The following is a 13,638-nucleotide window of genomic DNA, read 5'->3' on the forward strand; positions in this document are numbered from 1 at the left end:
ACTCTCAGTAGCTTGCCAGGCTCTCTGAGAGGGGAGGAGGAATTGAACCCAGGTTGGCCGCGTGCAAGACAAACGCCCTACCCGCTATGCTATCACTCCGACCCAAGAAAGGTGAAGCCTCTAAAATACAGTCAGGTAAACTGTTGTGTCTAAAAACCGTGGGGACATTTTTGAGGGGGGGGCGGGCATTTAGAACAAACATATCTACAGTGCTCAGGACTTTCCTGGTTCTGTCCTCAGAGATGGCACTCCTGGCAGTGCTCACTGAACTGTATGCAGTGTCAGGACTTAACTCTCAAGATTGGTCAGTATGATCACAGGCAAAGCATGTGCCCTACTTCCTGGACTATACCTCCAACCCCTGAGAAATACTCGAAAGAATTCTTAGGTTGAAGAGATAAACAGCAAGTAGCTTGCCGGGCTCTCCGAGAGGGGCGGAGGAATCGAACTCGGGTCGGCCTACCGAGGGTTGGAGCGATAGCACAGCAGTAGGGCGTTTGCCTTGCACGCAGTCAACATGGCCGACCTGAGTTCGATTCCTCCGCCCCTCTCGGAGAGCCCAGCAAGCTACCGAGAGTATCTCGCCAGCACAGCAGAGCCTGGCAAGCTCCCCGTGAAGTATTCGATATGCCAAACACAGTAACAACAAAGTCTCCAATGGAGACGTTACTGGGCCCACTCGAGCAAATCAATGATCAACGGGAAGGCCTTTACCTAAAGTTGGTAATGGTTAGTTTTTAAAAAGTCATACAAAATTGTGTTCGGAGGGCTGGGTAGATAGTTAAAAGTGGTGGAGCGCATATCTAGCATGAGCAAAGCTGAGGTAGATTCTCGGTACACCATGGCCCCCAGCATCTCCAGGTTTATCCCTTGTCGCACCTCAAGTATCACAAGGCTGGAACACCTCGAACCTTGGTCCAAAGCATCAGGCCTGCACTACAAAGCTAAGCATTGCATGCAAGAAGTGACTCCCCAAGGTAGGATCATAAGAAAGACTGCTATAAAAATAAATAATAAAACAAATTTGAAATGTATACATAGTTCCGATACATATGATTAAACACAAAATTCATTTTGCTTTCAACGAGTATATATATCAATATTATTTTCATTAAGCAAGAAGTATAAGAGGTCACTCAATTTTAAACCTGGTTTCTTTCTCATTGAAACTACACTTTATTTTTTTAAAAAAATTTTTAAAAACCTCTGTCACTCCAGAATTACATCACAAAATTTTGGAAAACATGAGATATTTGAAGCACACCAGTCAAAACACACATTGGAAGCAACACAAGTAAGTGCACTGACTTGAATTAGGTCCATTATGAAAACAGAAGGCCATTTTAACTGACCTTTTTTTCTCCTCTTTCCAGAAGAGTTGTAATATCCTCATCTGTCAGCTCACTTTCTTTAGAAGCAAAAACATGGGTGGCTCCATGACGGATCATTTGTAACATTTCCTCTTTTGCCAGCTTGTTAGACTGCTGGTCAATGAGTCTTCCTAATAATAAAACAGTTTACATATGTGAATTAAGTATAATGTATTCACAAATGTGCCAGAGACAGTATAATAAAATATTTCTAATCAAACATTACTACTGTCTAACCATAAGTAAAGCTCGATAGAAAAATTAATGAACATTTCAGTTACATTCCACTCCCTTCTCAGTAACCCTCTTTTTCTTCTACTATAGCTTCTTATTTCAAGAGATTTCCTTTAGATTTCAGCCAACACTTAGCCAACACATATTTTTTTCATATTCAAATTTCTTATCAGATTGAATTTCTCTGTCTAAAAGGCATCCTCTTAAACAAGCTTCAAATATCTTTAAATAGGGCCTGGAGCAATAAGACAGCGGGTATTAGCCCTGCATGTGGCCAACCTGGGTTCGATTCCCAACATCCCATATGGTTCCCTGAGCACCGTGAGGGGTAATTCCTGAGTGCAGAGCCAGGAACCTGTGCATCGCCAGGTGTGACCCAAAAGGCAAAAATAAATAAATAAATAAATAAATAGCCATTTTATCTACTTAATCAATGGTTTTCAACTACTAGTCCACAGGTATAGAAGGTTGAAAGTCACTGTGTTAAACAGAGATGTCAAAATATACCATTGACATTCAACTGATAAGCTAGTTATGTTCAACTCTACGTACCATATACTGAATGAGTACAAGCCTTTTTTTGGAAAAGGTTTAAATTAGTTTTTTTTAAGAAAATGTTTTTTATGTTTGAAAATTTTCCTTTCACTTGAAATGAACTTCTTTGAAGAAAATTGTGTATTTGAAAGGAAAAATATCTAATTAAATTTATACGTGTAAATACCTTGCTGTATAACAATTGAGTCAAGTCTCAGTTTTATCTCAGCTCTCTCTACAATCCTTTCTTCAACAGTATTGTCAGTGATGAGACGAAATACACGTACTGGCTTCTTCTGACCAATACGATGAGCTCGATCCTATGAGAAAGATTCCTAATATAAGATATCAGGTATTCTAAGGCACACTGCCAACAATGACCCCTGAGCATTGCCAGCTATGGCCCACCCTATCCCCTCCCAAAAAAGATTGTGTACTCTAAATAAAATGTGTATTATATAGCCATCTTACAATATACAGCTCTGAAAATACAGTTAGTTCCTGTTATCTATAGAACTGTTGCTTTTGAAAGGAAGATAGTGAATACTAAGAATATTCCAGAGACAACCAAGGGGAAAAGCTGCAAATGCTCTACCATAGTATTAATAGAAAACCTTCAAGACAGCTTTAAAGCCCTTTTAAAGATTTAGTTATTAAGTAAGGTTAGGCCAGTAAATACAGAAATCATTCAAACTAGCAAGTTTTGTAATTGAGAGGCAAAGTAGAGGGTTACTATGGTGGCAAAAGTCAGCTTTATATCAATGTGACATAGTTATTCACGTTTATTGAAAAAAATAATGATCTTTAGTAAAAAATAATAATGGGGAGGGCTGGAGCAATAGCACAGTGGGTGCTTTGCACGCTGCTGACTCAGGTTCAATTCCCAGCATCCCATATGGTCCCCCAAGCACCACCAGGAGTAATTTCTGAGTGCATGAGCCAGGACTAATCTCTGTGTGACCCAAAAAGTAGTAATAATAATAATAATAATAATAATAATAATAATAATGGGATATTAACACTCTTACCACATAATCAACTAGAACTGGTCCTAAGGTTTAGAGATAACAAAGGTAACCAGTGACAAATTCTGATCACCCCAGCTGTTTCATTTAAAAACAGCTAAAAGAGAAGCTGTTAGTTCAAATAGGTAAAGGGAGTTGAGTACTAGAAAAAAATAACGTTTCAAACATTCCTTTAACTAAATATAAAATACTAAAATTTCAGTAACACTATCAGCAAAACACAGTGAATGAGAATGCAATACCCTTCACATACTTAAATTTTTATACTCAAACCCAAGAAATCTTGAAAAAGTAATTATACTTTTAACACTCTTTTTGAAAAATAAAGTGCTATCTATCATCAATGGGTTTTCCAAGTTAGTAACACTATCTTACTGGGGCTCACTCCTACAAAAGTCATTACAAATAGGTAAAATAATAATGAAACCAAAGCATGTCACATTTTAAATGTCCCAGCTGTCAGTATTTTTCAGCAATTATAAAAGGATGGGCCACTAATTTTACTTCATTGGCATATGACTTTTCATCACTTCCAAAGAACTAACTTGGATTTTTAAATTCATAGAGATTTGTGTCTTTTTTCTTGTGAAATTATATTTATCTTGAAACATGAGTTATATTGAGAGAAGTAGTAACTCTAGGCCAGTAAACAACACCATAATCAAAGGTAAGAGATGGGCTCCCTAAAATTAAGAACAAGGATAGTACTGGTTTTGATGGTGTCCTTGATTTCAAATGTTTTCCTAAAACATCTTCCTTTGACAACTTTTTTACTTCATCACCCCAGCTGTTTCATTTAAAAAGTTAAAATCCTGAGGCCAGAAAGATATTACAGGGGTTAGATGTTTGTCTTGCATGCAGCTGACCTGGGATTTGATTCCCAGCACAGCTAATGGTACCCCAAGTGCCATCAGAAATGAATCCTGAATATAGAGCCAGAGTAAGGTTTGAGCACCATCAGCTGTGGCACCAAAACAAAAAAGTTAAAATCCTACCTTTTTGAATTTAAGTAGTTGGGATTTTAATATATTCAGTTGTTAAGCAGAATAATGAGAGATTAACTTTTTTACTCTTTTCATTAAAGCGAATATTAGTGTCCCTCTTCAATCCTCAGACATTTCTGGAAATTTTCCATTTCTGTTTTATGATAAATGTCAAAATTGAGTGTCAAGGAAGTAGCTCAGTGGTTTTGATCCCTGCCATTGCCAAAACCTCCCCAAAAAGGCACACAGATGTTATATTGGCTTTGGGGTGTGTGTTTGTGTTTCAAAGCCTCAAAAAATGTTGTTGTACTTTTAGCATAATTACCTTTGTGCTGTATAAATAACAATATATTCTTAGCTAAGACAAATTTCTGTTATCTTTCAGGTTTACTAACCATAGCTTGCAGATCAACCTGTGGATTCCAGTCTGAATCATACAGTATGACCACGTCGGCACTTGCCAAGTTAATTCCAAGTCCTCCAGCCCTTGTACTCAGCATAAAGATGAATTTGCTACTATTAGGAGCATTGAAGGCTTCTATTGCTCCCTTTTGTAAATGACAAAGGAAATAGAGAAAGAATGAAAATATCAAATTATATTACTGGAGTTCTTACAGAACAGAAAGTTTAACATGCATATTCGAAACCCCACTTGAAAATATTCTCCCATTTTCAAAAATATTTATCTCTCTACATACTGTACTGTGTGAATTGTCATAAATAGCATATTACATAAAGTTTATAATCTTAAAAACGTTTATCATTAGCAATAAACACAATAATCACACAAATGAATTTAACTAAACAAGAAATAAATTATTAAATTATTTTAAAACAGTACTAGTGAAATCTTTTGAGTAGGATCTAAAATACAGGTAGTAAAATGTAAGAAATCTCAATTTCATTCCCATTCATTTATAAAAGCTTAATAAAGAAGGTGTAGTTTAGAAGATCAACCAAGAGAGGAAAAGGTTTAGAAATGGGAATGAGAACAAAAGATAAAAGGGGAGGTCAAGTAGATTTATTTCCACATGGTGCAAAGGGGCAAATAAGGGAATGATGAGGGAAATCAGGAAGAAAATCCAGAGATATTTAGTAAAAAGTCTTAAAAATAAATCGAATGTTCACATCCTTACTATATAAAGATACCATACAAATGAATTAGAAAAAATACTAAGAGCCCAATAGAAAAATGAGAAAAAAAGAAAAGAAAAAGACGATTCACAGAATACAGATGACTAATAAACACAAGAATAATGTTCAGTGTTACTAGCAATCAAATAAATGCAAATCAAAACATAATACCATTTTTTGAAGATTATAAAATGATAATACTCAATGTTGACGAGGGGGCGGTGAGACGGGCACTCTCATACATTGCTGCTGGGAGTGTGAATTGGTATAACCTTTCTGGAAAGCAATATGCATCAAGAGTCTTAAAAATGTTCATACCCTTTGACCCAGTAATTCCACTTCTAGGAATTTATCCTAAGGAAATAATCAGAGATGTGCACAAAGATTTATGTAGAAGGCCTTTTACTTTAGCATTAGTTATAATAGTGAAAAATTGGACACAAATTAAATGATCAAGCAATAAAGGGATTCATTACTTACAATACATCCATAGGATGAAATACTACACTAAAATTATGTTCACAATGGGATTTTTAACTGATATGAAAAAGCACACCATAATGTTGAGGGGAAAAGTATCAGGATACTTTACATCTAATGTACATAAAAATATCTATTACTTATATACATTATCCAGATATAAAATGACCGGCTAGAAATAGTTACTTTCCAAATTTCCTTTGGTAACCATGTATCACCTTTATAGTCACAAAATAGAGGGAGTTATACTTTCAATGAATGGAATGACATGGTCAAAAGTTGCAGGCAGAGAAGGTTATTCTCACTGCCATAGTTGGTACAGCACTTAGAAAGGGAGTATAGAAAAGCAGCACAGTGTAGTGAGAGGCAATTAAGTGTAGAGGAAATAGCAAAATCCTAGGCATGAATCATAACTACGTTTATTGCATACGTGCTTCTGAGCAAGCATTTAACCTCTTTGAGACACAGTTTCAGTTGAACAAAATTATATCATTACTTTACTGGGCCACTGGGAGAACTAAATAGGAGCTATAAGCTACCTAGCTTATAGACTATAGTAGTGGCTTGATAAATGTCAGTCCCTTTCCCTCTAACGGTGAGAAGGTTAATTTAGTTAAGGCTTCGAAGAACTTAGCACGAACCAGAGATTTAGCTACTTGAATTTAACTGTAGCAACTTTGCTGAAGAAAAGGCAACTCTTAGAGCTATCAAAAATGTTTCTTATTTTTTAACAGTTCGCACACAATTAAAAAAGTAAATAATCCTAAATGATAACTCCTTTTTTATTAGGAGAAGAAATGAATGATTGTGTGAAAATATAATGAGAAAGGGGGGCATTTCCAAGGGGGAAAAATAAAGATCTGTATCTAAAATCAACACACAAAATTCAAAACTCTAAAGGGAAAACATTATTTGAAATTTTAAGAGGTCAGAAGAATTGGGGCATTAACTAAGTAAATTATCCCATAGCTCATGAGCAGAGAAATAAGTCAGAGTTGCAAACTGGCTACTTGAGATCCGAAAGCACAGGAGCTCCTCTTCAGCCTTTTCCTCTTCCAGGAAGAAGCATTATCTTGCATCTTGCATTGTACTGCATGAGCCTGGTATATGGCCTATATTTCATGTAACACTGGAGAAGCTCACTTTCAGGAATAAAGCAGCAAAGGCCCGGTAAAATTTTAAGTTACTGTTCTCAAAGGCAGTTTTTAAAAAGCTGTACAGCTGAACAGTGTAAGTTTGAAACGTTCCAACATTTGAGTATCTTACTGCAACCATTTCTGCCCTGTAGGTAGCAGTAAAAGACTTAAAATGAAAAGGTCCTGTGTGTCTGCTGTGGACATTTTTCCTACACTGCAGTCTGGCTTCAATAAGGAGACGCAGGGCCCGCAGGGAATGCTGAATTGCTGGAAGTGCCTGTCTTGCAAGAATAAGGCCATAAGTTAGATCCCCAGTGCGACCCACATGTGCTGGATGAGCTCCTTGCAACTCTGCTGTCTGGGACTCCCAGTGCCCCAATAGAGTATGTAATGCTCAGACACACAGTGTATGCAAGCACTGTAACTGAAGTGTGTGATCCCCACTGAGCCCTGAAGTTCAAAAAGATACGAGAGCTCTGCAGCAAGGAGTGTGACCCACAGTGAACACATGCATCAAAACAAATCACAGGAACCCCTCGCAAGCACTACAGAGTGCACGTGAGCACAACTAAATGAGTATCAACCCTGGCAAGGAGATTAGCAGAGTATAATAGTGCCAAAACCAAATCTATAAAGCCCAGCAAGCAACACAACCAAAGTGCAAGCACCACAAGCAAGCAATGTGCAACCCCAAGTCATTGCAATAGCAGCATAAAAGAGAAAGGGAATTTTTTTGAATTAAAAAATAAGAAGGTAGCACAGTGGACACCTCGTGTCCACTGCAGCTGTGGAGGGAAAGGGACACAATCTGAGATTCTTTTTGCCCTCAGATGGGACTCTAAAGCTGAGGGGCAAAATGGCCTGTGTGCAACTTCAAGACACACAGCAATTACCACACTACACAGTTTTAAAAACTGTACTCATACTTATTATAGCCACAGATGCTCACAACATTGTCACCAAAGAAACCCTTGATTAATATTACCCTTATAGTACACTTAACGATACTGAGGCTCAGAGAATTAAATGGCTTGCATAAATGAAAAAGTGGTGAAGTCAGTGTTAAAATTCAAGTTTTCTGAAACCAAATGCAATGCATTTCCACTATACCATAAAATCACGATCTTTGCCCAGAGCATGAGTATAGACTTAACAGAGGCCAAAGACAGAGTCCTGAAGGATCACAGAAAAGAGAAGATAAATTAGCAAAGCTCGGCTCCCCCACCCACACACACACAAAAGTGTTCTAAGGCATTTAAAATGCATTAGACCCATGACATTCGTGAGAGATAATCTAAAGATCTATACGATGTATCAAATTTGACAAAGATACTAGGGGCTAGTTAGGCTTTCTCACTCTCACTAGCTAAGTGAATCATTCCTGTACACCAACCTTTTCATATTAAAAATCCAAATGCTTGATTAGCACCGATACCTATGTGGTCCCATTTCAGTTTTATGCCATCTGTAAGACTGAGATTATTTCCCTTTAGAAATCAATGGTTCGTGAGTCTTTAGTTTTGCTCACAAGCTGGAATACTCAACTGCTAAACTCCACGAATGGCGAGGGTCTACCGTAGAAGGCAAATCAAGAAAAGAAATGGCACGGATTCAGAGGTCAAAGAGTAAGCTGAGAAAAAGTAATTAATTGGTCAGAGAAAGCAGTGATTCAAGGAGGTAAGGATGCAATGACATAGTGTCTATTAGGTAAGTGAGGATCTTAGAAGACCTTGAAAAAGATGATTTGTAAAGAATTTGATATGATGGAGGCCAAACTAAAGATCGCAGAGAGAGATGGTAGTAACTAATACCATGCAGAGGGCTAAAGAAAAGGCCAAAATTCAAAACCATCTTAAGATGATAAACATTTCTTAACTCAACTCTGCTGTTGAAAGTCTTGCTTAATTTTTGCTTCCTCACCTCTCTTTCTTCATGTGGGGTTTGTCCATCCAGTCGACAATATTCATAACCACGCCACATACAATAATCTTCCAAAATGTCTAGCAAGCGTGTCATCTGGCTAAAAATGAGAACTCTTGAACCTAAAACGTTTTGGGAAAAAAGCTAGTTCAACTCATGTCAAATTAACTTGAAAATTACCAAATAAAAGTAAATGTCATATGAAATATAAATAGATAGCATATGCATCCTCCTCTAAACCTACATATTTTTAAGGGATGCTATACTGAATCATACATTGGTTGTACATTTAGACTCTGCCTTTTATCTTAATGATGACTTATTTGCTCAAGCGGGCACAGTAACATCATGAGACTTGTTGTTACTGTGTTTGGCATATCGAATATGTCACGGGTAGCTTGCCAGGCTTTGCTGTGCGGGCGAGATACTCTCGGTAGCTTGCCAGGATCTCTTATTAGTCTACACAATCCTCACTGGATTAACTCCAACAGTCTGTGTACTGGTTTCCTGGTTCGAGCAGCTCAAACTCTGTATCTGCCCCCAAACTGCCCTCAAGCTTCCCTCCTAATACACAGGTCTTACCTTGTCACTCTCCACAGCCAAATATCTTATGCCCCACCCTGGTTTCAGCCCCTTTTAAAATAGTTCAAATACCTAAAAGGATGATTTAAAAGGCCTAGTGGGGCTGGAGCGATAGCACAGTGGATAGGGCATTTTCCTTGCACACGACCAACCGGGGTTTGATTCCCAGCATCCCATATGGTCCCCTGAGCACCACCAGGAGTAATTCCTGAGTGCAGAGCCAGGATTAACCCCTTTACACTGCCAGGTGTGACCCAAAAAGCAAAAAAAAAAAGCAAAACAAAAGGCCTCATGTAATTTGGCTGTAATCATCTTCCAAAATTCCACTTACCCCACATACCCTAAGCTTCTCATTTCCTTCCTTCACACTTGTTTCACTGCTCTGGAAAACCTTCCTCCTTTTCCCGTCATAATTTCCTCTGACATATTCTCCAGAACCAGCCTAAAATACCATCTCTGTGAAGGTTTCCCCAACTACAGGTTTCTCAACATACCATAGCCCTTATCATAATGAACTGCAGCTCCTTACTAATACTATGTACTACTCCAAGGCAATCGTTTTGTCTAATACAGCTTTGTATACTAGCCTGTGAAACAATTCCTGAAAAACAGTCCTCAGAAATTTTAGCTGAATAAGTGAATGAATGAATGATCATGCAAAATGTTATTCCCATCAAGTCATTAGTATTTAGGAACTTCAGGTCAAGTTAAGGGTTGGAGCAATAGCACAGCAGGTAGGGCGTTTGCCTCGCATGCGGCCAACCTGGCGGACCCAGGTTCGATTCCTCCGCCCCTCTTGGAGAACCCGGCAAGCTACCGAGAGTATCTCGCCCACACGACAAAGCCTGGCAAGCTCTCCGTGATATATTCGATATGCCAAACACAGTTACAAGTGTCAGAATGGAGACATTACTGGGCTTGCTCGAGCAAATCGATAAACAATGGGAAGACAGTGACAGTGACAGTGACAGGTCAAGTTAAAAGACTTTTAACTCACCCTGTTCTTTGAGTTTGGCTAAGAGTTTGTCAAGAACTACCATTTTACCACTGTTGCTGACAATGTGCTCGTCAGTGGTATAAGGTGGACCAGGTTCAGCACCATCAAACAGGTAAGGATGATTACAACACTTCCGAAGCTGCATCAGAATGTTCAAGAGCCTCATCTTGTCCATCTTGCCAGAAGAATTTAAAACATCAATATCTCTCATCAGGACTTTTGTATACCTAAAATTGTAAAATTAATCATCAATAATTAGGAAGGATGAACACCATCAAGAAAGGTTTAATGCCATCAAGAAATGTCCCTCAGACTCCATTTAAAGATAAATAGAAACTTGTTTGGGATGAATTCTGATTATAAAAACAAAGGAAGTTGTAAAGATTTGAACATTTTAACTTGTGAGTTGCTTGTAAAGTCATTTTTTTTTTGCTTTTTGCGTCACACCCAGTGATGCACAGGGGTTACTCCTGCCTCTGCACTCAGGAATTATTCCTGGAAGTACTTGGGGGACAATATGGGATGCTGGGAATCGAACCTGGGTCGGCCCTGTGCAAGGCAAACGCCCTACCCACTGTGCTATTGCTTCAGCCCTGTAAACTCATTTCTTTATCCATTACTAAAATTCAGGTGATAATTATTCAATTGATAGCATTTCATTAGAATAACAGTTGGCTAATGTCAAGTGCAAGTACCAGGTATCACAAAAAGAGTACTAAACGAATCATTGTGTTACAACACATTGTATATAGCCATACCACCCTGAACGCACCCAATCTTGTCTATGTTACAACTCAGAATCATATACTAGAATTATGGCCACTGTGCAGGTAGAAACCCAAACAGTTAAAACTATGGAAATAGGGGTCCAGATATAGCTTAACAGGCTGAAAAGCATGTTTTGCATGCAGGACACCTGGGTTTGATACCTATTACTACAAGGTCTCCTGAGCACTTCTGGGAGTAACCCCCAGCTACCAGCATTGAGACAGGAGTAGCTACTGAGCACCAGTATATGTGGTCCCCAAACAAACAAAAACAAATAGGAAAACATGGCCCAGAGTACAGCAGGTAGGGTGTTTGTCTTGAATGTAGCTGACCCAGGTTCAGTCCCCAGCACCCCATACGGTCCCTTGAGCCCCGCCAGGAGTGGTTCCCTGAACATAAAACCCAGAGTAATGTCTGAGCACTGCTGGGTGTGGTCCCAAAACAAAAAAGTCAGAAAACTGTAAGGAACAACTTACTCAAGGCCACAGAAAAGGGACAAAGCCAGAATTTTATGTCTAACTCCAAACAATATACTCTTCACCACTACTCTCTACTGTTCTAATAGTAGAGAAATCATTAGATAAGTGATCTAATTTGTCCTATTCAAGCAACATTTTGCTTATCTTGGCAGCACTGTTATATTAATATTGTATCTAATTTATGATTCCTTGTTATTAAGTCAATTTCCTGGTTTGCTTTTTATTTATCAAATCATCCCAGCTTGTTTTTGTAATATCCACAATCACTGTAGTTTTCATCCAATTTCTTATCACTTATTATTTGCTGGAGCGATAGCACAGTGGCAGGGCGTTTGCCTCGCACGTAGCCAACATGACCGACCCGAGTTCGATTCCTCCGCCCCTCTCCGAGAGCCCGCCAAGCTACTGAGTATCTCGTCCGCACAGCAGAGCATGGCAAGCTACCCTTGATGTATTCGATATGCCAAACACAGTAACAACAAAGCCTCCAATGGAGACGTTACTGGGCCCGCTCGAGCAAATTGATGAACAACGGGAGGACAGTGACAGTGACTTTGATTATTTGGATCACAATCACTGATGTCTTCATTCAGTTTCATATTACTTATTACTTGGCTATTACTACTTTTGGTGTTGGAAAAAGCAAGAATAACTAACAGATATACCAAGGATATTATCTGAAGTTGTATAGCAAAAGCCCCTAAAAGGGGCCCAGTTTAAGTCCATATTTCAAAGATCTGACAGGCTGACATTATCACTACTAACACCATCAGCTATGCTGTCCCTTCTCACATAACCAGCTGTGCCCAGGAAAGGCCCTACTATAGCTTAGTGCTAATGCTTAATTCCTAGAATGAGCTACACATTCCTCCCAGAATTAATTAACCTATAGAAAATAGAAACTTAATGGCTAAGCAGCGTAGGACACATGCAGTCAAAGACTCCCCAAGATTGTGCTAAGCAGGTCTCTCTTTGGAGGCCTCCTTGGTGTCAGTCAGACCAGTGGACTCTCTTTCAATAAATTCATTTTACTCTGCCTAAATCATCTCACACTCCTGCTAAAGTCTTTTACCACCTCCTGGCTCAGATCCAGCAGGGTCTGGATTTGAGCACCTGCGTCACTCCCTTCATTACCCCTTTAACATGGACATCCTCAGAAGTACAATTACTCCCATTTTACATAAAAGACACACATTTTACATAAAAGGCACACAACATACCAAGCTAAAGAGCTATTAAAAAGTAAAGCAGGGGATTCAAACACAGGTCTATAAACTTCAGGACTCTTAAAACTTTTTCAAGAATAATTAAATATTCATCTATTTCACATTAAAATCACTGAACTATTTCACTTGTCATTTGAACAAACAATATAAGGGCTAGAGAGATGGTTCAAAAGGCTGGCGCACATGCTATGCATTTGGGAGGCCTGAGTTTGATCCCTATCTTCATATGTTCCCCCACATACTGATAGGGAATAACCCCTGAGCACCAAGCTAGGAGTAGGCCCCAAGCACTGCCAAGTATGGAGTAAACTTTTTAAATAAAAATAATATAATTTTTCTTTGTTTTGGTTTGTTTTAACAAAGTAATTTTAACTAGAGAAATAGCAACCACTTAAAGCTAATTTTTATTTTTGTTTCATTTTGTTTGGGGGGCACACCCGGTGATGCTCAGGGGTTACTCCTGGCTTTGCACTCAGACATTACTCCTGCCAGTGCTCAAGGGACAATATGGGACAGTGGGGATCAAACCTGGGTCAGTTTCATGCAAGGCAAGCGTCCTAGCTGCTATACTATCGTTCTGGCCTCTTAAAGCTAATTGTCTTTTCTTTTCTTTTTTGCTTTTTTGGTCACACCCAGCGATGTACAGGGATTACTCCTGGTTCATGCACTCAGGAATTACTCCTGGCCGTTCTCAGGGGACCATATGGGATGCTGGGAATCGAACCCAGGTCGGGCCGTGTGCGAGGTAAACGCCCTACCCACTGTGCTAT

At 38.9% G+C, this 13,638-nt stretch overlaps 1 protein-coding gene across 6 annotated transcripts in view; it reads right to left on the reverse strand.

The window, feature by feature from the left end:
- SMARCA1 (SWI/SNF related, matrix associated, actin dependent regulator of chromatin, subfamily a, member 1) overlaps positions 1-13,638 on the reverse strand; it is a 103,490-nt gene that overhangs the window by 60,735 nt on the left and 29,117 nt on the right. For all 6 annotated transcript variants that reach the window (XM_056107739.1, XM_056107735.1, XM_056107734.1 and 3 more), the window contains 5 exons: positions 10,396-10,622; positions 8,817-8,938; positions 4,542-4,694; positions 2,326-2,458; positions 1,353-1,501 (listed from right to left, as the gene is read on the reverse strand). In XM_056107739.1, the coding sequence (XP_055963714.1) occupies positions 1,353-1,501; positions 2,326-2,458; positions 4,542-4,694; positions 8,817-8,938; positions 10,396-10,622 (784 nt within the window). The remainder of the gene's footprint in view (positions 1-1,352; positions 1,502-2,325; positions 2,459-4,541; positions 4,695-8,816; positions 8,939-10,395; positions 10,623-13,638) is intronic.

The sequence above is a fragment of the Sorex fumeus genome, unplaced genomic scaffold, assembly GCF_029834395.1.
Source record: "Sorex fumeus unplaced genomic scaffold, SorFum_2.1 ptg000171l, whole genome shotgun sequence".
Taxonomy (NCBI): Eukaryota; Metazoa; Chordata; class Mammalia; order Eulipotyphla; family Soricidae; genus Sorex; species Sorex fumeus.